A 26,393-nucleotide genomic window follows, 5' to 3' on the forward strand; every position below is an offset into this window, starting at 1 on the left:
TACGGGAATGTTCGAGTCTTTCCGATAAGGAAAAAAACCTATACTCATCTGCAAAATGCTTAAAAAAGACCATTTTCTTCTTCACCTAGAAAACTGAAATTAGTATGAAACAATAGCTAAATGAATATAGATTACTAAGTTGTTTGCAAAGGTCTTTAAGCACACATAAGAATATATTTATTCTTTGTTAAACAGAAGAAATTTCAGCAAATTATCCATATTTTACTATATTTCTAATTGTAGATAGACAGACATAAAGTATACGCAAAAAAGACCATTTTCTTTAAAATTCATTTTTAAAATAAAATATTCATAAGAAAGACAATGCATTGAATATTATCACATCGTTTGCAAAGCTAAAATACCTATAATACTTTTTCCATGAATTTAAATAAAGTAAAGGGCTCCTTCTTTGCGCTATATAAAATATTTTCACGCGTGTGAAAAATCGATGGGTCTAATTTTCCCATATGTATGTCACTTTGCAACAGATTCTACATGGAACATATTGTCCATTTGAATGTAAATAAACAGCCTTCAACTTTAGTTTAATACAAGCTTGAGTATGGCTCTGTCATCTGTGATCCCATTTAGCTAAAAAGAACATTGATAACTTAGAAAAGATTCAAAGAATTGGAGCTAGCCAGATTTATAATGAATGATTATCGATCTAGGGAACCAGGATGTGTAACATGAATGCTTACCAGTTTAAAACTGGACAAGATACAATGTAGCTGTACGTACATTGATCAGACTTGTACAAGATCACGGGGATATGGTGCCGACAGTGGACCTTGATATATACTTGACATACACTATAAACTGAATGATGGTCAATAAAAAGTCTTTTCTCGTGGAAACACTTGTGGAACCATTTGGATGATAGAATTGTGCATGTGAACAAAGTTTAGGGTTTCAAGGCATCCCTTCAAAAATTTGATTAGAGTCATCCATAGGATTTATACCAAAGTGGTCCATCTACATAAAACTCAAGTCAAGTCAAGTCAAAACTACAGATACAGATGGTGAATACATATCGAAAGCAAATTACACTGGTTGATCTTCGGCCTGGACAAGAAATATAGGCTGCAGTAAATAATATTATATGTGAAGTTGCCATTTATTATTATCTGTTTTCATTTGTTTTACTCAGTGTCTGGTTCCATGGGTATACTGTAAGCTGGGTTTGTAAAACGGTATGGATCGATGGATGTATGGAGAAACAGTTCTTTGATTATATATAGTGAGATGACAACGACATCCTGTCGGTTCAAATATTAATCTATTCCCAACATGGCGAAACATCACCCAGATTTAATTTTTTGCCGAAAGCAACCTGGTGTTGGTAGGTATTTACTGCAAGAAAAGAATAAACGTTGATAGATTCTGCTAATGAATGTTTAACTCATTATTGCAGAGTTAATTTGTAGACACATTATTTCTTCGTTTGACTAGAATTTATTCTGATATTTTAACTTTCCGTTATTTTTGTGTGGGTGGGGAATGGCATATGTACGTTTGAAAACGTACCTTTCAGACTGAAGTCTTGTGAGGAGAACAAATGGTTAGTTATTTGTAAAATTCAAAATTCCTAGTCATTTAACCCAAAATACACATTTCTGCCATGGACTAATTTTTAAAAAAACTACTAATTTAACTAAAGCATCCCAATTTCTGCTTTGTGTAACTATTTCATACCTGAAATCAGCAGATTAACTCAGATCTGATGAACAAGTCTGGTCTGTATGAGTGCTGAATTAAAGAGAGGGCAATCCGGAAAGTCAGATATTGGAAGTTTGGCCCAATTCTGTTATCATGGTTGACAAAACACAACACTACTGAAATCATGTTTTGGATCATTTTCGACTTGCATAGTTTCAGACATATTGTAACTGTGGGAAACTTACCAGGTGGAATCAGTCTGTACTTTATGCTGTTTGGGACAATAGCCAAATAATATTGTCTAGCAACACCAGCAACGTCTTTTCGTGCTGCCCGCGCCAAGGAAATCACTCTTGCTGTGTTCCGGGTTCAGGCTATCGCCCCGTAGGCCGTACCAGACCGTACGCGAGCACTACACTCCTCCCCGTCCTATTGAAAGGAGGTAGTCCCTACACCATGGAAGTAGACCATGGTGTCTTAGACCATGGAGATATACCATGGTCCCTTAGACCATGGAAGTATACCATGGTCTCTTGCTCATAAATATGAGATGTTCCTGGTTTAACCAGTACTAGTATTGTGTCACTTTAGCCACAATACCACCGCTACCGGCGACCATGGATCTCCGCATCCATAGTGCACCGGGATCAGCCCCTATGGCTTAAACAGACTCAGTTCTTCTATAGATAGTCAATGCTATCATAAGAGCTGTTCCTACTCCAAGAATGGTCAGCAGCCGAACACTTACCATAAAACAACCTTAGTCAAACAGGCGGCTGACTCTACCTCACACAGTTGCCTCTACCTGAGCTTTGCCTAACAGTGGGGGCCTGGGTAACCTTACTGCTAGTCCAAGCAGAGCTCAAGTCTCCTCTGTGACAGGGCCTTGTGGTGCCTGCCCTATCCTAGTAAAACTGTGTGAGGCCATACGTTCCTCGTCAAGGGTCTCTAGGACGAGCTTCACCGGACTAATCTGTTTTCTTAGTCCGATGTCCCAAAGAAGTTAAGCCACGACTGAGTTCAAATAGCTTCCTCCTTCAGACTTTTCAGCATACCAAGATGAATGCCATCTTGACCTTAGTCACACTAACATAAAACACAATCTAACAGAAAAACCGCTCCTTGTTTTACCCGATTTGACTCAGCCGCTTGACTGGCACGAAACAGATCGGACCATGCCTGATCTGTCCTACCTCGTTACCATCCAAAACAAACAGAAATTTCTCATCCTGTTTCAACACTTCACTCAGCTCCACCACTAAGAACCACCAACTACACAGTCCAATTTTATCCCTCAGAGCTCCTAGATCCGGTACCAAGATGGAATTCTGAAGGCTAGACCCCAACCCCTTGTAGAGTCAGAGGTACCTGTCGCACCCTTAAGCACGGCAAGTCTTTAGTTGTCCTTTCCAGGGGAAAGGACCTCAGACTGTGAACTTGGTTGTCCTACAGTAGGCACTGAACTGACTGTCCAACGTGACTGTATTACCGATTACCGAGGCCCTAAACAGCCTCAGTCACAACCCTCCTTGTGGTCACCCATGTTCATGTTTACAACAGCATGTTTAAACATATCTGCCACAAAGAAGCTTACTACCTCACAGTAGTCTAAATCCATACCAGCATCTGGTAGGCTATTTTTCTCAGAAGGGTCATCCCGCATCTGAGACTACTATTGTAAGGATTGGCTTGCCACTCTTACCCTCAGTGTCATCTGTGGTTCCATCCTGATACCCGTAGACAGTCGTACCCATGCCAATGTTGGTCTCAGGTTCCCTGGATGCTCTGTGATGTAACCTCCAGGTAACCCCTTTACCAACGGCACTGCGTCGTCTACATCAAGAAACCCGTAGACAGTCGTACCCATGCCCTTGTTGGTCCTAGGTCCCTCAAACGCTCTATGATGGAAGCTTCGGTGTGGTGTCCCCTATGACCAACGGCACTGCGTCGTCTACAAGGTTTAAGGACCCCAACTTTCGTTGTCTTCTTAACAGTAATTACACCTGCCACAAGGTAACTGCTCCAGTCGTGTCCCAGCATGATACTCATTGCAATGCCTCCAACCAGCATTCAAGACATTGCCTTAGCTTTATCATGCTCACGACCTACCCCGTGCTGCAGCACAATATTCAACCGAGAAAAGCTCCTCCGGCCACTGTCCCCACCAGTTAACCTTGAGCTCTTGGAACCCCATGAACCACCTCAAACTTGAGTGGTCATTCCGTACAATGAAGTCTACCAAATAAAGAAACTACCATAATTACCATATGCAATGACCTTTTCCTTGCCGACCTGGGCCTATGGTACCCATGCACTGATCTATTTATTCCATGCATTGGTGTAAAGCATAAACTCATCCATCCCCATCAGCAAGGCTAACCCAGGCGGTTGCATCAGAGCCTCTTATCAAAACTTCAAAAGCTCTGATCCACTCTCCCCGCCACACAACAGAAGTTTGCCTGTCAAAGCATAAAACAGATTTTGCTTTTATAAAGCCTCTAGGTAGTTCACCAGATTCACCTCTACTGGATCTGACTGTCATGACTTCATCAAATTTAAGCTCTAATTGCTTAAGTGCTTCAATGACAGTCCTATTATCTGGTGCCCCTTGTGGCTACCGGCCATTTCTCCCACTGCAAAATACGTTCCTCCTCTTCGCACCATTCCTCCTCTTCGAACGGCTTAGGTTGGTGCTTTGACATACCAAATATAGCCATGTGTGCCTGTTGGTATTTACGGACTACCTGCTTGGCCTGTTGGATACTCGTAGGATCAAGCATAAACATATGAATACCTGCATCCTTATCTAACAGGCCCTGACAGAAACGACTTATGACTTGATTAGTCATAAATGAATCTGGCAGGCCTCTGAATGCTCTTGCTGCAAGTGTCAAAAGCCGGTCTGCAAAATCATCTAACGACTCGCCCTCTTCCTGGCAAGCCTGTTGAAATTGCAATTGAGCCGCAGCTGGCAACTCGTGCTCACCAAACCGCGCCTCAAGCTTACTATGTAAACCCGGTAAGAGTTCACCTCACCACTATCATGTATCAGTACATAATAGTCCATAGCTTTGCCAGTAAGACACCAGCACAAGCCCTCAAATTTCTCAGCATCTGACCATCCGCATGCCTCAGCATATCTGGAAAACTTTAAATCAAAAGCTTCCCAGCTGCCCTTACCATCAAATGCCAAATGCTTTTGCAAAGAACTTAATTTCTTTGCCAGCTGACTATAGTCGGCTCCCACTCCCCCATCTGATGATGGTCTACTTGCTTTGGCATTACCATCATCACCAAAAGGAGTGCTACCTTCACCAAGGGTTTAAATTCAGTTTCGTTTCTGGTAACGATACCTTATTCCTGCCCGATGCTGGTGTCCCAAGGAAATTCAGCTGGAGTTTTCAATAATGGCTTGTGCATACCAGAAATACAGCATGCATTCTGGTCTAGGGGGGATCAAGTCCCCAGGCCTAGCTAGAGTATTTCCGGTCTTAAAAATGTGACCAAGCACAAGGCTCTTTTCTAGCCTCAGGCTCCTTATCACTGTCCTGAAGTGGCCATAGTTTATTCTGGGTAAAATCAATTTGACCCAGCTCAGACTCTGTAAATTTCTTACGACACAGCATGGACAAGACTTCCGGGGGTTTTGTTCCCCGTTGCCTCACGCACCAACAAAATTGCACTGGCAATTTTTGTATTAATTCCAGGTATCATTCTCAATTGCTCAAGGGTAGCAAATTAATTGAAACCACTTGTGCACTAATTACCAGATGTAACTGACTTACCTTCTGGACTCTTTTGTTGTGACATCTTTGATAAAAATCAAAATAACAACAACAAAATCAGAAATAAATTTAATTATTTCAATTCCAGAATGATCCAAAAAAATTTCTTTTAAGGATCCTTAAACTTCAACCAAGGTATACTACAATGCCAACTATAGGGATTTCCGATTGTATAAGTCCCAACAAACTGTCTGGAAATGTCGAATAATTTTTCAATTATTCAACCTATTACACTTAAATAAGTGTTTTAGACCTAGAACGTAATCGACTAAATTCAATTACGCCTCACCCGGTCCTTTTTCCAACACAAGTCACAACCGTTTTTAGACTGGCAAGTTGGCCAAGCCTAAAAATAGAAGTTCGGTAGCGATTTATTGGTCGGCGAAATATGGGCTCAAAATGAACCGCTGCCACCAATATTGTAACTGTGGGAAACTTACCAGGTGGAATCAGTCTGTACTTTATGCTGTTTGGGACAATAGCCAAATAATATTGTCTAGCAACACCAGCAACGTCTTTTCGTGCTGCCCGCGCCAAGGGAAATCACTCTTGCTGTGTTCCGGGTTCAGGCTATCGCCCCGTAGGCCGTACCAGACCGTACGCGAGCACTACAGACAGTTAGTTGCCGACCAGTCATAATCGGAAATCGATTGTTGGTTGTACCGATATACATAGATAGACAGCTTGCGTTTTTTTTTGTCTAAAGAAAGCCCCAAAAACCTAGACAAATCCACCTCTATAAAAAGGGATGATCTTAGGTCACATGTATCAGAACTCCACAACTCCCTATAAGGCTTACAAAGTCAAACTCTTATGAAAATTTATCAGTAGAATCTCTTTGGAATTAAGAAATTTATCCCGTCTAAAATGTCATCAACCAAAGATAAATTCCCTTGGATCAAGGTTAACCTAAAACGACTCTACAGAAGACAGGTTAACGCCTTTAAGTAGGAAATATAAGACAAACAAAATTCCCAAGGAAACTTACCTGAGTCGCAAACATCAATGTAGGAAAGAAACTAAATTAGCATATGAAGAGTACCTTGTAGATATCCTTAATGTGAAAGTAGAAACTGATCAAACGCAAGCAAAACTTAACAGACCAAATACCAAGAAATTATACAGCCTTCTCAAGCACTCAAAACAAGATTCCACTGGCATTGACACACTCAACAAACTTCACACACAGGACCCTGACAAAGCCACAGTACTGAATAAGCAATTTCAGTTAGTTTTTACTTCAGAATCTCCTCTCTCTCTGAGATCTTTGGCTGATATGAAGGTCCAGTATATCGCAGATACAGGTAAAAGAGATCCCAAGAAAAGAAACGTACAGCCCACACAAACCTATGCCTGATATTGAAATTTCAACACAAGGTATCAAAAAACTTCTTAGCAGCCTTAATCCCCATAAAGCTGCAGGGCCCGACCAAATAAGACCGGTCATACTATGAATATTAGCCAAGAGATCTCCCCTATCCTTACAAAACTCTTCCAAAAATCCCTGCAGTCCAGTTCTCTGCCAGATATATGGAAAATGGCGAATGTCACTCCCATCTTTAAGAAAGGCTCTAGGTCAGACCCAGCCAACTATCGCCCAATCTGTCTTACCTGTATCTTGTGTAAAACCCTGGAACACATTGTATCCTCTAGCGTAACAAAACACTTCACAAAGAACAATATGTTCTATGAATTGAAGCATGGTTTCCGAGAAAAGAGGTCTTGTCAAACTCTGTTACTAATGTTAGTAGAAGATATCCTTCAATTGAACCTGAAAAGTCAAGTTGACCTCATACTCCTTGACTTTTCAAAGGCGTTCGATATGGTCAGCCATGAAAGACTACTCTACAAGCTGCATTTCTGTGGTGTAAGGGGTCAAACTTTTAAATGGATTAAAGCTTTCCTTGATAACAGGTCACAGTCAGTGGTAGTTAATGGGTCCACATCAGGCACCATACCAGTCTCCTCAGGTGTTCCCCAGGGTTCGGTCCTCGGGCCTCTCTTGTCTTATTTCTTATCTATATCAACGGTCTATCTGACTTTGATAAACACTCTAAAGTTCAACTCTTTGCCGATGACACGGCTATCTACCTTTCTCTGACTGTCTCTTCCCATTCAAGCCTACTACAACAAGACTTACAGCAACTGGAACTCTGGGAAACAAAATGGGACATGAAATGCAATCCATCTAAATGCCAAGTATTACAGATCACTAAGTGTAAAACACCTATACCAACACAGTACCTTTTACACAAAACCATCTTACAAACAGTACCATCTGCAAAATACCTTGGCATAACTATATCACATAACCTTACATGGAATGACCACATTGACAACATCACCAAAAAAGCAAATCAAACATTGGGTTTTCTAAGACGTAACATCAAAGTGCACTCAGAAGGGTTAAAATCACAGGCATACAAAACACTCATATGGCCCCAGCTGGAGTACAGTTCCACTGTGTGGTCCCCCCCACTCTGATACTCTGATTGATCAGCTTGAGTCTGTGCAGCGCAGGGCTGCACGCTGGGCCAAGCATGATTACGGCCGTACATCCAGTGTAGACAACATGCTGACTTCCCTAAATTGGCGACACCTTGCACTCCGTCGCATTGACCAGCGCTTGGTTATGTTTTATAACATCTTGCATAACCAGGTCGCCATCCCACTACCGGACTACCTGACACCCAATACTAGATCTTCCAGAACCGCTCATTCCCAGGTATTCGTTCAAGTATCACCCTCATCTATCATAAACTTTCATTCTTCCCTCGTACAGTATATCATTGGGATGCCTTGCCCTCAGATGTTGTCAACTCGTCTGGGCCAGTGTTCAGTCAGGCTGTAAGCCAGATTGAGCACATCTCACCTTAAATACACCTGCCCTGTTTTTAACCATTCTCCTTCTTGCTTTTTACCACTACTTTTTTTACTCTTTGAACATTCTTGCTAGTTGATGCGCAAAGTCTAGGTCCCCAGCAGGGGTTTGACTAAATGGAAGATAGAGTATGGCTGTGTCAGTTGTACATGCAACATGTTGATTATTGCACAATGAACTGTACAATCATGTACTCACTAAGTATTGTGGCATACATTGTCTTTCTGCCTTTATTGATGCAACAGAAACAGGAAGTTAGAAAGATAATTTCAATGAACATTGTTATTGTATCTCAGTCATGGCAAAAGAGTTTCAAGACTTGTTTAACATTTGGTCAGACGACCCAGTTAGGCCACTATAACCCATCTGACCAAATGAAGACTAGTCTGAATGAAAACATGTTGTAAAGAGTAAACAAAAACAGTCAGATGAAAAATGAACAGGTGCATTTATAAGAAAATTGTGTTGTAAAAACACTGAATTAGGCAGTAAATGTTGTTAAAACTGACTAGGGCTTTTTCTAAGGTTTTGGGGGAAAATGCCCCTGGTTAAATTGAGTCAATTGTCAAAATTAGGAAAAAGTATCAACAATTCAATTAAAATATGAAGTTTTAACATTTACTTATAAATTTCTATTAGTTTAAAACTATTTTCAAGTCTTACTGGTAGACATTCAAATGAATTTCAAATCAGTGAACTAAAAAATAGTAACAGGATGGATTTTCCAGCTATTTGTGCGATTTCTTTAGCGGACAAAATTTACTCTACTGTAAGAATTTTCTTTGAATGATAAAAAATCATTGGAATTTTTTCTTTGGATTGGGATTTTTTGGCTCCAAACTGGAAAAAAATGGCATTGGGAATGGGCCATGTGGAACACCTGGATTTGCTCCATACTGTATCGGACATATGGTCTGACACTCGAATTCCCCACGTCAGACCTGGCTATTTTTTTGACAGGTCTGCCTGTTCAACGGGTTTTCTGGTTGTGGTTCAAGGGTCTATACTCTCCTTAATGTTCACTAATTTAATTCTCCCTTGCATATCCAGGAACAACTTTAAGGTCTTCTAAATCTCTATATAAATATCAGTGGAAATATTAGCATCAAAATTTAATGCACTCATTTCAAACATTTTTTAAGCGTCTGCTAGCAAAGTGATTAATATTGTAAAAGAAAAGGCAAAGGGAAAAATGTAACCAAATTTCACATTGCACCATTATTTCTTGGGCTGTACACTGAATGGAAAAAAAATGATAAGATATGTAAAATGTATTTTGATAAACAATACATATTGGTGATACAAACAGCAAATACAAATATCTTTACATCCCTCGGGTCAATGTATTGACAACATGAGGCTTGTATGATCGTTACAACATAACAGCTGCCTATGTAGAACTTGCATGCAGAATCTGATGCTAAATGATATCTATAGATCATATTTCTGTTCTTTAAGTAAAATTTAAGGAAAAAAAATTGAAAACCATGGACTAGAATTCAAGTGATTGGGCTGGTTAGTGAAGTACTTGTCATGACAGTCCTTTACAAGTGGAATACTTGACAGTCCCTTACAAATGATATATAATATGTCAACACAAATCCATAAACAGCTGGGACTGTATACTTCAAAGAAACTGTTGTTTTTTTTTCATTGCTTTTAATTCACCAGTTTTGCTACATGTGTTCATTAAGTAGAACAATGAATGAAAAATTAAAATCCTTAAAGGATATTTCTCACACTGTTACCAAAAAAAAAATACCATGTATTGACATGCTTTAAATAGTAAAAAAAAGATTATTTCTTACTTTTACGTGGTTCTGCATTATTCATGATTTTGGTAACATGACCTACACGTTACTCATTTTAACTACGGATAGTGTAAAATAAGAGTTTGGTGGTCAGGTTTTTGATTGGAGGACTGTGACTTTATTAAATGAACCACACCATGAGAAAACCAGCATAGTGCATTTGCGACCAGCATGGATCCAGACCAGCCTGTGCATCCGCGCAGTCTGGTCAGGATCCATGCTGCTCGCTTTCAAAGCCTATTGCAATTAGAGAAACCGTTGGCGAACAGCATGGATTCTGACCAGACTTTGTGGATGCGCAGGCTGGTCTGGATCCATGCTGGTCGCAAACGCACTATGTTGGTTTTCTCATGGTGCGGCTCATATATATATAGTTAAACATCGCCTATATGAGCAACCTTTAATTTGATATATAACAGCTCCTTTCTGCTTTTCGGGGCGAAAATTTTCCCAATAATAGAATTTCTTCAAACTTTGGATATTGACGGACAATCATCTAAGAAACAAAAATATGCAATAAAAATAATAGGTCACCAATGTTGAAAAAGGGTTATCGGCCCTTGAAAATGTCATTTTCCCCAATATGCAGGGAATTCTAGCATAATTATGTCCTTGATAAGCAGACAACCAACCCACCTAGTAGATAATTTTGGAAGATGTAACTTTTAATAGGGAATTGATCCTACTGATTTTCGTTGCTAAGCGATGTAATTCGGAATCAATCCCTCTAAGGTAACATGCGAATTATACGGAATGAGATATACTATCAAATTAAAAAACTGTGTCCTTTCGGCACGTGCACAGAGTGTCTCACTTCAGATTTTTTTTAATAATACGCTTTTTCCTTGTGCGTAATAAGCGTCTACACAACTTGTTCGAACCGCAACGTCTTGCACATCAGTACATGTATGGGGGGTATTGTTTTTTATGCCCCCGAAGGGAGGCATATAGTTTTTGAACCGTCTGTCCGCAATTTTCGTGTCCGGTCCATATCTTTGTCATCAATGGATGGATTTTCAAATAACTTGGCATGAATGTGTACCACAGTAAGACGACGTGTCGCGCGCAAGACCCAGGTCCGTAGCTCAAAGGTCAAGGTCACACTTAGACATTAAAGGATAGTGGATTGATGGGCGTGTCCGGTCCATATCTTTGTCATCGATGGATGGATTTTCAAATAACTTAGCATGAATGTGTACCACAGTAAGACGACGTGTCGCACGCAAGACCCAGGTCCGTAGCACAAAGGTCAAGGTCACACTTAGACATTAAAGGATAGTGCATTGATGGGCATGTCCGGTCCATATCTTTGTCATCGATGGATGGATTTTAAATAACTTGGCATGAATGTGTACCACAGTAAGATGACGTGTCGCGCGCAAGACCCAGGTCCGTAGCTCAAAGGTCAAGGTCACACTTAGACGTTAAAGGATAGTGCATTGATGGGCGTGTCCGGTCCATATCTTTGTCATCCATGGATGGATTTTCAAATAACTTGGCATGAATGTGTACCACAGTAAGACGATGTGTCATGCGCAAGACCCAGGTCCATAGCTCAAAGGTCAAGGTCACACTTAGACGTTAAAGGTCATTTTTCATGATAGTGCATTGATGGGCGTGTCCGGTCCATATCTCTTTTCATTCATGCATGGATTTTAAAATAACTACGTATGAATGTGTGACACAGTAAGACGACGTGTAGCTATCAAGACCCAGCTCCGTAGGTCAAAGGTCCTAAACTCTAACATCGGCCATAACTATTCATTCAAAGTGCCATAGGGGGCATGTGTCATCCTATGGAGACAGCTCTTGTTATTTCAAAATCTATCTTTAAATTGATATAAACGCATATTTCTGGGCAAGCTGATGGACTGTAACGATTCCTGATTGAGGCAGTGCCTTATTTCATATTATGTAGCAATTCAGAAATTGTTGAAAAGGTCTAAATTGATGAGAAATAGGCATTTTATGAGGTTTGAGTAGATCTGCTGATGACAGCTGTATTTTTAGACCAAATGATAGGATGTTTAATGGCAGCATGATAACTTTTGGCTGTCATTGTCTAGACAAGGCTTAGGAGGATGGTATCTTTAAAGGATCCAATCATAAAATAAGCCATCCCTATAAGCCAAATGAGATGGAAAAGATCATTTTACTTTTGTCTTATGTTTTGTCTGCAAAATTACAATCACATGTTAACAGTAGCGAAAAAAGGATTTATGATCTGACATTTCATACTATTATAATAAAGCAATTGCCATGTAATTTATTTTAGCAGACTAATGCCATTAGTCTAATGGTATATAAATCTTATTAATTTTGTCAGTGGAGAATGATGGCAGAGGCCGTCTTCAAACCACTTGCCCCTCACTGATGTGGGTTCAAGCTTTACTTGGGGCATAAAATTCCCCATGTGAGGAAGCCGTCTGGTTGTACCCAATTGCCTGCCCGTATAAAAATAACGCCCAGAGAGGCACCTGGGGTCTTCCTCCACGATCAAAAGCTGGAAAGTCACTATAAAACCTATGAATTTATAATTGTGTCAATGTGACAGTCAACCCAACAAAAACAGAATGGCGCTTGGCAATTGCTACTAAGAAGATACCATGTTGGTGTTATGCAGTTACTCAGACATGTTAGCTAAACAGCATTCCTTTGAGTTAGATTGAACTAAGAAGTGTTAGTTGTTAACTGAATTTTACTGAAACCCCTGACTTAAAATAAATTTTAAAAAACATCCAATTTCTCTTATGCAGGGGATTAATGCCCTTCCCCACTTCCCGCTCCCCAAACCCGAAATGAATGGTGGGAATCCTAACATTTGAATAAAACTCAGAGCTCCAGATAAGATGCGTATTTGCGTAAATACGTTTTGAAATTTACAAAAAACGCATTTAAAATCAAACCTACGCGTACTGATACGCATTGAAAAAACGGGATACGTATTTTACTCGATTTAAGTGCGTAATCCAATTTTATCGTAAATCAAGCACATCCTTTTTGTAATCGAGTACAACAAACAAAATGGTGTCTCATAAAAGTAAACGCAAACGATATGCTATAGATAAGTGTGCATCTAAAACTGATATTGAAAAGCTCAAAGCTAGTGTTCGTGTCAGTCATTACGAGAACGATAAACTAGAACAGTACACAAGGCGTGAAAATATACGTATTCATAAATGGGCATATGATGAGTCTGCACCCCTCACTCCGCAGGTACTTAACCTGCTCAACCACATGGCTCAACTAAAAGTGGAAAGTTCTGGTGCCATGGGCACAGTGTCGAAGGATATGGTATCTGCCGATGATGACTCTACCCTAGAGCAGTCTGACGAAACATTGCAGCCAATCCAGAAAACATTCTCTATCAGGGATATCAGCACTTGTCACCCTATTGGCAAAAATAAACAGATAATTGTTCGTTTTGTTTCGCGTGATAAAGTTAGTGAAGTTTTCAAGATGAAAAAGTTCTTGAAGGACTCACCCATTTACAAAGGGGTCTTCATTACTGAAGACATGACCAATCTTCGCATGAAACTGAGGGAACTTGTGAAAGAGAGCAATGGTGTGTCAAATGTATATACTGTAAATGGAAATGTTCATTGCACTTATAACAAAAAACATGTAATTATTTCATCACCGGATGATCTTTTCAGGATTAACGTTGTGCCTGATCTGGATTCTCTTGGACTTAACAGCCTAGCCTAGGAAGATGGGGAGGATGGGAGTACATGTGTAACATGTACTTTGAGTACTGACTTTGATAGTGATGATAGTCATTCTAATTTGTGTTATGATTTAATCAATGACTCTAGTTACTCCAGTTTGTATAATGTTCCAGTTCATAATGTTCCTTGTTCTGCAAATGTTTCTGTTGTTGCTTCAGTTATAAATAGTAACTCCTCTGGAAATGACCTTTTACGGGTCAGTAATAAGGATTATGGCAATAGTAATCCCTTATCTTATAATATTTCACATGTTGGTCATGATCATGTATATTCCTTACTGTCACACTGTGGCACTATCAAAATCTCTTTTATTAATGTTTGTGGATTAACTTCTAAGTTGCTATTACCAGATTTTTTTGAATTTGTACACAAATATGATATATGTTGCATAGCAGAAACAAAGTTAGATAACTTTGATAGTGTTAATTTACAAGGCTATACTTTTAGAAGTATTAATAGAGAAATTTGCAAACGAAAATCTGGTGGGGTAGGTGTATTTGTCAAAAATTCTTTGATTAATAATATTACTTTTCTTGATCACTCTACTGAAAATTGTTTGTGGTTCAAATTTAACAATAGTACATGTATCTTTGGAGTTGTCTATATTCCTCCGGAGAATTCACATTACAGCTCGTTAAACTTGTTTGACAGCTTAGAAAACAGTATATTAGATTTTAATGTAAAATATGAAAACTGCAATTTTTGTATTCTTGGTGATCTAAATGCTAAGAGTAAAGATCTATCAGATTTTTGTGACATAGATAATTACGTCACTGATAATATATTTGATGTTGATACAAAACATGTAATTGGTTTTAACAATCTTATTGACCTTGGTTTTCCTACAGATCATATTTCTAGTGACTCTAATTCTTGTAATAATTATGGCCGCCGTCTTATTGAAATGTGTAAATTTACAAATTTACGCATTGCTAATGGTCGGTGTGGTGCGGATGCGTATGTTGGTAAAAACACATGTACTAGTGGTAGTGTTATAGATTATGTTTTATTATCTGATGTCAATTTTCCAAAAGTTAGTCACTTTGAAGTTGTTGATTTTGATCCCTTATTATCTGATGTACACTGTACTTTAGAGCTATGCATTAATGTTGAGTATTTTGATATTAATGAGGTTGATGAAAATGTAGAGATCAATAGCGATGTTATAGAGTTTACTAAATATACTTGGGATAGAAGTATGAAAAATGATTTTGTTGGTAATTTTGACCAAGAAGATATCAATGATGTATTGTCTGTTATGGAGAATCTTAGTGATAGTAAGGTTTATAGTAATGACACCATTAACAGTATTACTGAGGATGTTACAAACATTATTATTAATGCTGCTAAGAAATGTAATTTTATTAAAAGAAAAAAGGTATTTTTGAACACAAATTCCTCTAAACCTCATAAGTCTTGGTTTGATGATAATTGTAAAAAACTTAGACAGGATTATTATAAAAGTAGAAATACTTATAGGCGTAATAAGACTGCTTTTAATAGAGAGTCTATGGTTATTAACAGTAAAAAATACAAAAAAGAAATTAGTAGAAAATTTAGAGATTTTAATGATAAGGTTATACAGAAAGTTAGAAACCTTAGGAACACTGATCCTAAATCCTATTGGAATCTTCTAAACAAGTATTCTGGTGAAAAAAAATCTACAATTCGAAAAATCTCTAGTGAAGTGTTTTACAAACATTTTAGCAATTTAAATGCAGATTTTGAAAACCCAGGTGATATTCCTGATAGTATTGATTTTGAATTTAATGCTGGTTATAATGAAATGCTTAACAAACCTTTTTCAGTACCTGAAATTTGAAGGGCAATTAATGCATTAAGCAATAACAAGGCGTCTTCGACATTTGACAATATTTTGAACGAGTACCTTAAAAATGTTCACCCTAGTATGTTATCAGTATTTTGTAGTTTGTTCAATATCATTTTGGACTCGGGTATTTTTCCCGATATCTGGAGTAAAGGTGTTATTTTACCTTTGTACAAGAATAAGGGTAGCATTAATGACCCCGACAATTACAGGGGCATAACTATATTAAGCTGTTTTGGAAAGTTGTTCACATCTTTATTAAACACTAGGTTAAACACCTTCTTAGATGCCAATAACATATTGTGTGAAGAACAGGCTGGATTTAGAAAACATTATAGCACTGTTGATCATATATTTTCTTTAAAAATGTTAATAGATATGTATTTTGTCAATAATAAAAAACTGTACTGTGCTTTTGTGGATTACCGTAAAGCCTTCGACTCGGTCAATCGTATTGCTCTATGGCGAAAGATTTTAAGTTACAATATTGATGGTACAGTAAACCTCGCTTATAAGGAACAGCTTGGGACCTCTAAAAATTGTTCCTTATAACCGAAGTTCCTTATATCCGTATAGCGAACTAGTTCCTTGTAACCGAGGTTTGTATAACGAACACAATCTGCATAGCGAACACTATTTGACTGACGTTTGAAAAGGGCTATGTGTTCACACTCCGGGCCGACCATGAATCAATGTTGCGAGTCTAGTAGATCTACCGGTCCTTTCCTGGAGAGATGATAAGGTAAACTGCCTGCATGTTTATGACTGAAATAGTGTTGAAACACAGCGTTAAACCTAAACTAAGCCAAAATGTACGTCGGTAAGAATGACCGTAATTTGTGTTTATTTTTTGTCGTTTTTTTTCTATTTTCTTTTTTACTACCTTCTTTTTTTAGAGAGCGCTACATTATGACTATGAGATATGTTGCAGTTACTCCCCTTACCTTGCTCGACTGCATTTTATGTGAATAGGCATCAATACTAATACAAAAAAATGTTCAAATTTTAATTACAAAAATGTTTAATTAGACTACCCATTAAAATCTTAAAGTAGGGTGTTTATGACATATAGTGCATTACGACTAGACAACAGCGCCATACATACGGATTAAAGTGTAAATTATACCTATAGTTCTGCAGTTGTCCATTTTAGCACCTGCTATATTTTTTACAATTGGAAATTTGATAAACTGGACTGTTTGCCATTGTTAATGACGCGTAATTAGCACATTTATTCGTGACCGTTACTGATTTTCGTCCACTGTTGTCAACATGAAATACCTAAGCTCTCGAACGTAATCTTGAGCAAATATAAGTCTACTATCGTCTTTTATTTGGTAAATGTTAATGATATTATATATTTTCTTTTTATCGTATCAGTGAATATCATAGAAATGAAATAAGCTGTGTTTATTCATGTGCATTAAAGCGCGTGAAAATGCCAACGTTACTCTGACGTCATCAGCGATTCACTGTTTATTTCTGGTTTTCAATAATTTTTATTCTTTATGTCTGTTCGCTATAACCGAGGGGTTTTCCATTGAATTCCGTACTTTGGGACTAGAAAAAGTGTTCCTTATAACCGAGTGTTCCTTATAACCGAGTTCCCTATAACCGAGGATTTTTACATTGAATAAAGAAGGAATTAGATCGGGGAATTGAAAACTGTTCCTTATAACCGAGTATTCCTTATATCCGAGTTCCTTATAAGTGAGGTTTACTGTAAATGTTTTAAAATTATTCTCAACATGTATGATAAAGCGAAGTCTTGTGTAAAATCAAACAGTACTCTATCTGAACTTTTTGTGAGTCATACAGGAGTTAGACAGGGTGAAAATCTCTCTCCTGTTCTATTTTCTTTATTCTTGAATGATTTAAATAGCTTTATGTCTAGTAAATTTCATGGTCTTCAGTTATTATCTGACAATGTTAGTCATATGTTAAGTGATAATGATGTTGAGGTTTTCATCAAGTTATATTTGCTATTATATGCTGATGATACAGTCATCTTAGCAGAAACCCCTAATGACCTCCAGTCAGCTCTTAATGCCATGTCAGAGTATTGCATCTCATGGGGGCTAAAGGTTAACACCGCAAAGACTAAAGTTGTCATATTTTGGAAAAATAAGAGAGGTATGCGTAATGCGCCAGTATTTCAATTTGAGGGTAATATTTTAGAAATTGTTGACCATTTCTCATACTTAGGTATTCAATTTTCATTCAATGGCAAGTTCAGTAGAACTAAGGCTCATTTAGTTGATCAAGCACGCAAAGCTATGTTTGCTGTTATTAGTAAATACAGGAAATTGTTTTTACCTATTGATTTACAATTGCACCTTTTCGATACCATGGTTACTCCTATTATCTTGTATGGCTCAGAGGTAAGGGGGTTGAAAATTAGATATTGTTGATAAATTTCAGTTGAAATATTTAAAACTTATTTTAAATTTGAAGCAAAGTACCCCTAATAACATGTTGTATTGTGATCTTGGTATTTTACCACTTTCAAGTCGTATTAAATGTAGAGTGTTAACTTTTGGAGTAAGGTAATAAGCTCCAAGGAAGATAAAATTTGTAATATTTTGTACAGAACTTGTCTCTCACTGTCTCAGAGGCAAAACAAGAAATTTAACTGGTTTGTTATGTCAAAGATAGTTTAGATTCCTTGGTAATCTAATTTTTGGTTTGATCAGAAGATTCACTCTTTTAACTCCTTCAAAAATCTTGTTAACACTAGAATTAAAGATCAGTTTATACAAAACTGGAACTATCAGTTAATAACTCAAGCAAATGTTTAAATTATAGAATGTATAAACACGAATTTGTATTTGAAAAATATTTCAGCTTTTACCTTTTGACCTTAGCATTTCACTTTGTAAATTCAGATGCATGAATCATTTGTTGCCAATAGAGAAAGTAGATTTGAAAACATTGCAAGAGAACAAAGAACTTGTCATTTGTGTAACAGTAACATTTTAGGAGATGAATTTCATTATCTTTTTGATTGCAAATATTTCAGTGTTGATAGGAAAAAATATATAGATGAATTTTATTATAAATATCCAAATACTGTCAAATTTTCTAACCTTATGAACAATGACAATAAGAATACTTTGTTAAAACTGGCTGTTTTCTGTAAGAAAATTATGTCTACTTTCAGATAAATAGTTTTCATCCTCCACATTATCAGTTACTTCTGCAATAATTTGTCATGTTTTACATGCTGTTCTGATTTTGTTACTATAACTGTTATTGTTATAATTGTTGTCAGATGCCCTTATGGGCCTTGACTTGATTAATAAACTGAAACTAAACTGAAACTGTAAAATAATGCCATTTTCTTCTTCAAGTATATTAGTGTGTGACAGGAGATGACTCGGACAATGCCTATCGCTAAGCACGTGATCTATGATATATAATGGGTAACTGTTGAAAGAGCCGAAGCACATACATGTTGGTGTTTCTGAAAAAAACATTAACAGTCAAAGTATCACTGGCTGTTGATATATCGCAGTGGTCAGTAACTGAAATTAAGATGTAGTGTAAGATGTAATGTATGCATTAAACTAAATGTTAAAACTATTTGAATGAAGGCTCAAAAATATTCAGGAAAACAGCATTGGTCAACAAAGGCACTTCAGCGGAGCACATGAATATCAGAAAATTATACAAACCGTTATTATTATTACCCTTTTAAATGATTTCGAATTCTGAAAAACCATTTAGAATTCTAAAATACCCTTTTGAAAAAACATCTAGGAGTAAAATACCCTTTGAAAAAAAAACTAGGGGGTAAAATACCCTTTAACCTAAAATCTTATCTGGAGCTCTGAAACTCTATGTAAAACTAAGTCTGCACAAAATTCTATATTATCTTAATAGATTTGAATCTTACACCATTATTACAAAAAATGATGCATTTCATCATGGCCATGATGTTAAAGGTCGCCTTGTTACAAAGTAAGGTCTAGTTTAGAATACTTGGAATGTAATAAAGGGACAATAAATCAACAGAAATATAATGCTATTCAATATTAGTTTTACCTCCCTTTTATATAATTTAACTAAAAAAGATGTTTTTCTTTCTTTTTCAGCGATTGGTAGATTGTGTGAAAAATGTAAGTATCTGCCTTTGAATTATTTTCTGTTTTACAGATTTTATTTCTTACTTATTAAAAGTGTAAATGTTTAAGAAAATATTATTAACAGAAATTTAACTCAAAAACTAAACACCTCTTTTTTAAAAACAAAATTCCTACTTAGTCATTGTGATGTAAGTTTTTTTCCCATTTTGGTACATATCAATATATCATTTTTACACGGGTGGTAAACGTGCAATCCTATTCCCATTGGGAATACGCTTAAAATGGGTTGCGCGACTTCCGGTACTGGTGTTGCGCATCAATATATACAAAATCGAGGTAGGTGGGTTTTTGTTTTTGTAAATAATGACACATTTATGAGTGTTTTCGAAAAAAGCAAAATGCTATTCGACACAAAAATGAATAAAGATCATATGTTTGAAATGCGAAATTATTAATTTAAGAATCAGCCCTGATATCATGAAAACTCTGCTGGCTCGGTCTGTCAGAAAAGTTTGGAATCATAAAAATGCAAATTTTCTAACTCTTGTGCCTTCTTTCTGGAAATGTAACGCTTCTAATGATCAAACACGTGTATAACAGTCATGAATATTACATACACTGGAACGAAATGTTGCTTTAGGGGGAAAGATTGGCAAAAAAACAATTGGGAATGGGGTTGCGCCCTGGGAATGGAGTTGCGCGTATACATTATATACATTATGATGTATACGAGCAGCTCCATTCCCGGTGCGCAACCCCATTCCCGATGATTTTTTGTCAATTATGTCCCTGTAAGCAGGATTTGAAGCAAATAATTTTGATATTCGTTACTATATAACAGTTGAGTTGTCATAAAAAGCATCAGATGTCCTCAGATTAGGTATATGAGGTCAGAAACTTCCATTTTTGTTGATTTCATACTTTTTTCACACTTCGTGTCGCCAGAGTTTTTGTGATAGTAGAGCCGAATCATAAATTACAAACCAGATATTTTATATATACGATGTTTCATCATATTTGTGTCGAATAGCATTTTCCTTTTTTCGAGAAAAAATATTCTTGTCTCATACGAAGCAAAATCATGGCTTCACATATCTCAATTTCGTCTATTTTTACGTGCAACACCAGCACCGGAAGTCGCGCAACCCATTTTAAGCGTATTCCCGGCGGGAATTGGGTTGCTCGTTTACCACCCGTGTTTTATAACGGTAAATTATTACCTGTCATATTTCATATTGCATGTGCTACTATGCAGCAAGAATTGAATAGGCCTAAAAAAGAATTGATTTTTTTCCGGTTACCTGCTCAAAAAAATTAGGGTAGGTAGGCCGGTAATTTTTTGGGGGGGGGATTTTTTTTTTTATTAAGTGGGACTATTTGGAAATTAATTTTGTGTCAAAAAGCGAATACAAATAAGGGGGTTATGACTTTAGAGCATCAGTAAGTTGATTTGTAACATCATTGACCATGTTAACAGCATAAAAAGTGAGTTTGCACTTGAAAAAATATTCTCAAAGGCCATAAACATTTAGGGTTGGGCCAAAAATTCAGGGTAGGTCAGGATACTGGAAACAAAGAATTTTTTTTTTTAAGCTTTACACTTCGTTCATGTTGCAGCTGATAATAATAAAAGGTATTCCATGTTATATGAAGGAAATGACGTACCTTCTAGTTAGTTGAGAAGAGTGGAAAAGAATGGTGTTCTGGTTTCATTTATTGCAATTTGATAAATGACTTCGGAAAATGTTGCATATGATTAATATATTGTTTAAATGCATGTCATTTTATTTTCCACCAAGCTTTGAGATATTTTTGACATGGGTTATATATGGCCTAATTAATCATTGCTACTAAATGTATAAAATATATATCAGTTTTTTTGTAAACTTAAAGTATAGTATATTAATTGAAAATATTACAAAAACTGAATCAAAAGCATATTGGTCCAAAATTGGACAAAATTATGGTTTATTTCGGCAATTTAGCGGTGGAGAACAGACTTGGAAATAATGAAAAAAATGTCATTTGGCCTATGAATGAGTATATTTTGCATTGAAAACAAATGTCAAATATAAATGTCATTATACGCAGCTGTAAAATATACAAAAATATTTTAAAACACAAGTTTGTTCAACAATTTTTGTTCCTATTGGTTGTGTCGGTATCTTCACAGGGTGTGATGGTGATTATTTTACTGCAGTTTTCTGACATAGCTGTGGTAAATGATGAGGGGTGTAATTTATGTGCCAAACAGGGTTTCAGAATTCCTATAAACTCTTGTTATGTCTTTCAACATTAAAAGACATTTTTTGAATGGAACATTATTGAGTACGTTCGTTGATTGATTGTTTCCGATGATTGCCTGTAATAAGATAGATAGTTGCATAGTACTTCAAAGAGCTGAAAGTGAAAAAATAGACATTTATGAGATTCTTTAACCCAGTCAGCTTGCGGATGGTCAGTAGTGCTGCCCAGGTGCCGGCAAGTGTCTGGACGGACATGTAGGGTCTTCCTGCTCTGTTGAAAGCTGGAAAGTTGCCACAAGACTTGAGGTTAGTCAGACTAAACAACCCCTCCACCCAAAATTAACATAACAAATATTTTTGATCTGTATTGTAGGTGATGGAAAGTGTGTGATATGTGACTCATACGTGCGTCCATCTACTCTGGTGCGTATCTGTGACGAGTGTAACTACGGCTCGTATCAAGGTCGCTGTGTGATATGTGGAGGACCAGGCGTGTCAGACGCTTACTACTGCAAAGAATGTACAATAATGGAAAAAGATGTAAGCTTTTTAAAAATTCAAACACTGAATTGAGCTCTAAAATAACTTGTGAAATTGGGTTCAAAATTTCAGCTTTTATCATACTGGATAATGCATGCAGTAATATATAGCTTTCTAGCTTGAAGCAACTTAGTGTTGCTTATAAGAAATAAACTCAGATGAAATCTTTTTTCAAAAAGTATCTGTTCATTAGCAAGCTTCAGTGCAGAACTGAAAATTATACAAGTAATATATACTCTGGTAATTTGGCAAAGGGGAAGAACAGTCTTTACAAAAGTCAACTTTGGGGGAAAACTGCATGATATTTTCTGAGAGGAAGAGGCCTATATACAACCCTAGCTGTAGAAGAAAAAAAGCCTGCAGAGGTTGCCCTGTACTGCGTTAAATAGTAGCACTGAAAGTGACATCACCATTGCATGTATAAACTTCCTCAAATGTATGATATAAAGACGTGACAAAATGTAACTATATACTTAAATTACCAATAATAGATGTGTTTTGCAGTTTCCATAGTTTCAGATTTCAGCAATTTCTATAATTATGTGACCTTAGTAACTAGCTGTGATATTATTTGTCTTACAGAGAGATGGATGTCCCAAAATCGTCAACCTCGGCAGTGCAAAAACAGACTTGTTTTACGAGAGAAAGAAATACGGATTCAAAAAGAGATGATCAGCATTCATTGAAGTTCATTACATCAGTGATTTTAATTTCATAACAATTGAGGCAGCAATTAAACTGTGTGCTTACTGTATTAAACTGTCTAATAGAGGGAAAAGAGACTGCAGAAATGAATGTTGTGCTCAGGCCATTTTAATGAAATGTTCCCATAAAACTGAGACAAGTCATTTTAGTGATGTGGTCTGACTTACAAAACTTTCAATCTCTAATTTACCTCTTTTGACTTAAGGTGAATTTAAGTTTCGTGTGCAGTTGATATTTTGAGAGGAACAAAAAACAAATGAGCCGTGCCATGTGAAAACCAACATAGTGGCTTTGCTACCAGCATGGATCCAGACCAGCCTGCGCATCCGCGCAGTCTGGTCAGGATCCATGCTGTTCGCTAATGGCTTCTCTAATTACAATAGTCTTTGAAAGCGAACAGTATGGATCCTGACCAGACTGCGCGGATGCGCAGGCTGGTCTGGATCCATGCTGGTCGCAAAGCCACTATGTTGATTTTCTCATGGCACGGCTCAAATAATAATTTATGTTTGCCATAAATACATGAAATATGACTACTAAGTTCACTGGTTTGATATTTCATTAAAGGGCAGCTTCAAGGTTTATGTCATTTTTTAAATTTGAAAAAAAAAATTACATTTCATAGGGATAAGTTCAGTTAGAATAGTGAGCTCTTATTCTAGCTCTTGTGAAAGATACGTAAAAAAACTACCGGTGGTATCAGTCATGCAGTAATAATGTGGTAAAAATGGCATGATTTTAGCCTTATTTTAAAGAAGATTTAAAATGTCTTTTTTGACTTTGTGATATTAATCTGGAGGCATGTCCCTTTAAATTAGAAGGGTCTACATAATTATCTTTTGTTACTTTCACTTCAAATTTAGCTTTTGATGTTTTATTACGTCCTTGTTTATGCCCTTCAGGATAAGATTTTATTGTTTTTAAATGCATTCTCTTTAAATAATGGGAATGTAACAGGGCTAGGTTGAAATTTGTAGATTAAATCATAAAGGAATAATATTCCTAAACATCAAAAATAATTAACATATTGTCTTGTCAGTAATAGCTGTATTGTTATTATGTGAATTATGTTTACATTATACATATATATGTATACTGTGAAAGCCTTAATATTCGTGAGGGATAAAGATTTGTGGGTCATGTGGTTGTGTCTGTCCACGACATTCAATCCCAACAAGCACATAATGTCATTCATTTTATCTTCATAACTTAGAATTCACAAATTCATATTCTGTTTCGGCCAAACTACTAAATGTTGTATGCACGAAATTAAACGATTTCACGGTATACATTGTTGGGAACTAATTTTAGAGACAAAATAACAAATGGTAATTGTGATGTTCTATGTGCAACTGTCTAAATATTTAAGACAGTATGAAAATAAATCTTACTTTTAAAACTTGTGTTATTTGCCATATATGTTTGAAATAACATGCATGTTAAATTCTCCAACATGTTTTTTGCTATTTTATTTTATATACATACTTGCACAGCTTGTGTACAGTGTGATTGTACAAAAGGTTTGCAAAAGTAAGGTGAAATCTGTTGCAACAGCTTTGGAAATGTATAAAATATTCTATCTATCATGGATGAGTGCTGAATATAGGACAAAGTCTTCCCTCAGACAAATTACTGTAAAAGCAGAAGTTTTCACGAGGGTTAAAGTTTCGCTATATTCGCAAGGCCCTACATATCGCAAAAATGAATCCTCATGTAAATATTCACTATTATAATGATTCAAATTCAAGTAGGATAACATTTTTACAATTTCGCAAATATTAAACCTCACGAACATATTCAAAATTTCAAAGTTGCGAAATTTTGACCCAGCAAAAATATGTGCTTTTACAGTATCCCCTGTCCAATTCGACAAAGGCTTACAAAATCTCAACTTTGTTTAGCTTGACAAAGTGCTCAAAATGGCAGTTCAATACATGTGCTTTAGTACGAGATGGGGGGCTAAAGATCATGTCAGACCTTGTCTGGGCTAGAACTTGCATGGAGCAATCCTTATGATCACCCTGTGTGAGTCATCGAGAGTTTAACTGTTAACTCTACAGAAGTTACAATTTTGGTCCAATCTTAATGAAACTTGTTCATATTGTCTTCATCAATAAAGTCTTGTAGGAATTTGATAAGGAGTCATTTGGGATAAAAATCTAGGTCACTAAGTCAAATAATAGAATGATATTATTATAACTTTCAGGCTGACTTGTTAACTGTAGGGAAACATGTAAATTTAAGCTCGACTTTTCAAAGAAAAAGTATAGCTATTGCATTTGCCCCAGCGTCAGCGTCGCCATTGGTTAAATGGTTAAAGTTTTTGATAAAAGTCTAATATCTCTGTTACTATCAAAGCTTTTGACTTGAAACCTATAATAGTTATTAACTATCAAAGTGTACACCAGGAGAAACAATCCCCATAACTCTGATTTGAATTTTGACAGTGTTATTCCCCTTTTTAACTTAGAATATTTTGGTTAAAGTTTTTGATAAAGTCAAATATCTCTGTTATTTTCAAAGCTTTTAACTTGAAACCTATAATAGTTATTTACTATCAAAGTCTTCACCAAGAGAAACAATACCCATAACTCTGATTTGAATTTCGACAGAGTTATATCCCTTTTATTAAAGTTAGAATTTTTTGGTTAAAGTTTTATAAAGTTTTTTACTGGCAAAGCTCTAATTCAGAGTCGAGCACTGAGAAAAGTCCACTTTTTCCCAAAAACCTATAAGAGCTACAGCTTTGAAACTTTGCACACTTGTTAATCATTATTAGATGAGAAAGTAGACCAAGAACCATAACTCTAACCTGCCTTTGTCATAATTATGGCCCTTTTTGTACTAAGAAAATTTGAATTTCTTGGTTAAAATTTTTGTTTAGGTCTACTTAACTTGAATACTGTTAGAACACTACCTTTGTAACTTTGTAGACTTGTTTATTGTCATTAGGTGAGTATGTAGACCAAGAGCCATAAGTCTGATTTGCATTTTGTCTGAATTATGGCCCTTTATATACTTAGAAAATTTGAATTTCTTTTAATTTAGGTCCACTTCAATTTGAATTCTATAAGAGCTATAGTTTTGGAACTTTGTACACATGTTTTTATGCCCCCGGCATC

General features: G+C 36.5%; 2 protein-coding genes across 2 annotated transcripts in view; one reads left to right on the plus strand and one right to left on the minus strand.

Annotated features, from left to right (window-relative positions):
- The window catches only part of LOC123563897 (voltage-dependent anion-selective channel protein 2-like), a 372,548-nt gene that overhangs the window by 84,320 nt on the left and 261,835 nt on the right, over positions 1-26,393 (minus strand). The window lies entirely within an intron of this gene.
- LOC123563895 (PHD finger-like domain-containing protein 5A) lies at positions 1,230-24,670 on the plus strand. The gene is made up of 4 exons (XM_045357044.2): positions 1,230-1,345; positions 19,790-19,813; positions 22,400-22,566; positions 23,149-24,670. Exons 1-4 carry the CDS (start codon positions 1,294-1,296, stop codon positions 23,236-23,238), a joined length of 333 nt encoding a protein of 110 aa, XP_045212979.1. The 5' UTR covers positions 1,230-1,293; the 3' UTR covers positions 23,239-24,670.

The sequence above is a fragment of the Mercenaria mercenaria genome, chromosome 2, assembly GCF_021730395.1.
Source record: "Mercenaria mercenaria strain notata chromosome 2, MADL_Memer_1, whole genome shotgun sequence".
NCBI lineage: Eukaryota > Metazoa > Mollusca > Bivalvia > Venerida > Veneridae > Mercenaria > Mercenaria mercenaria.

What these genes read in the sequence shown, in the direction of transcription:
- LOC123563895 (XM_045357044.2), top strand. Translation starts at nt 1,294, where the DNA reads ATGGCGAAACATCACCCAGATTTAATTTTTTGCCGAAAGCAACCTGGT. An exon ending in CCGAAAGCAACCTGGTGTTG is followed by an intron (nt 1,346 to 19,789) that starts GTAGGTATTTAC and finishes TTTCTTTTTCAG; the next exon opens with CGATTGGTAGATTGTGTGAA. An exon ending in TGGTAGATTGTGTGAAAAAT is followed by an intron (nt 19,814 to 22,399) that starts GTAAGTATCTGC and finishes TCTGTATTGTAG; the next exon opens with GTGATGGAAAGTGTGTGATA.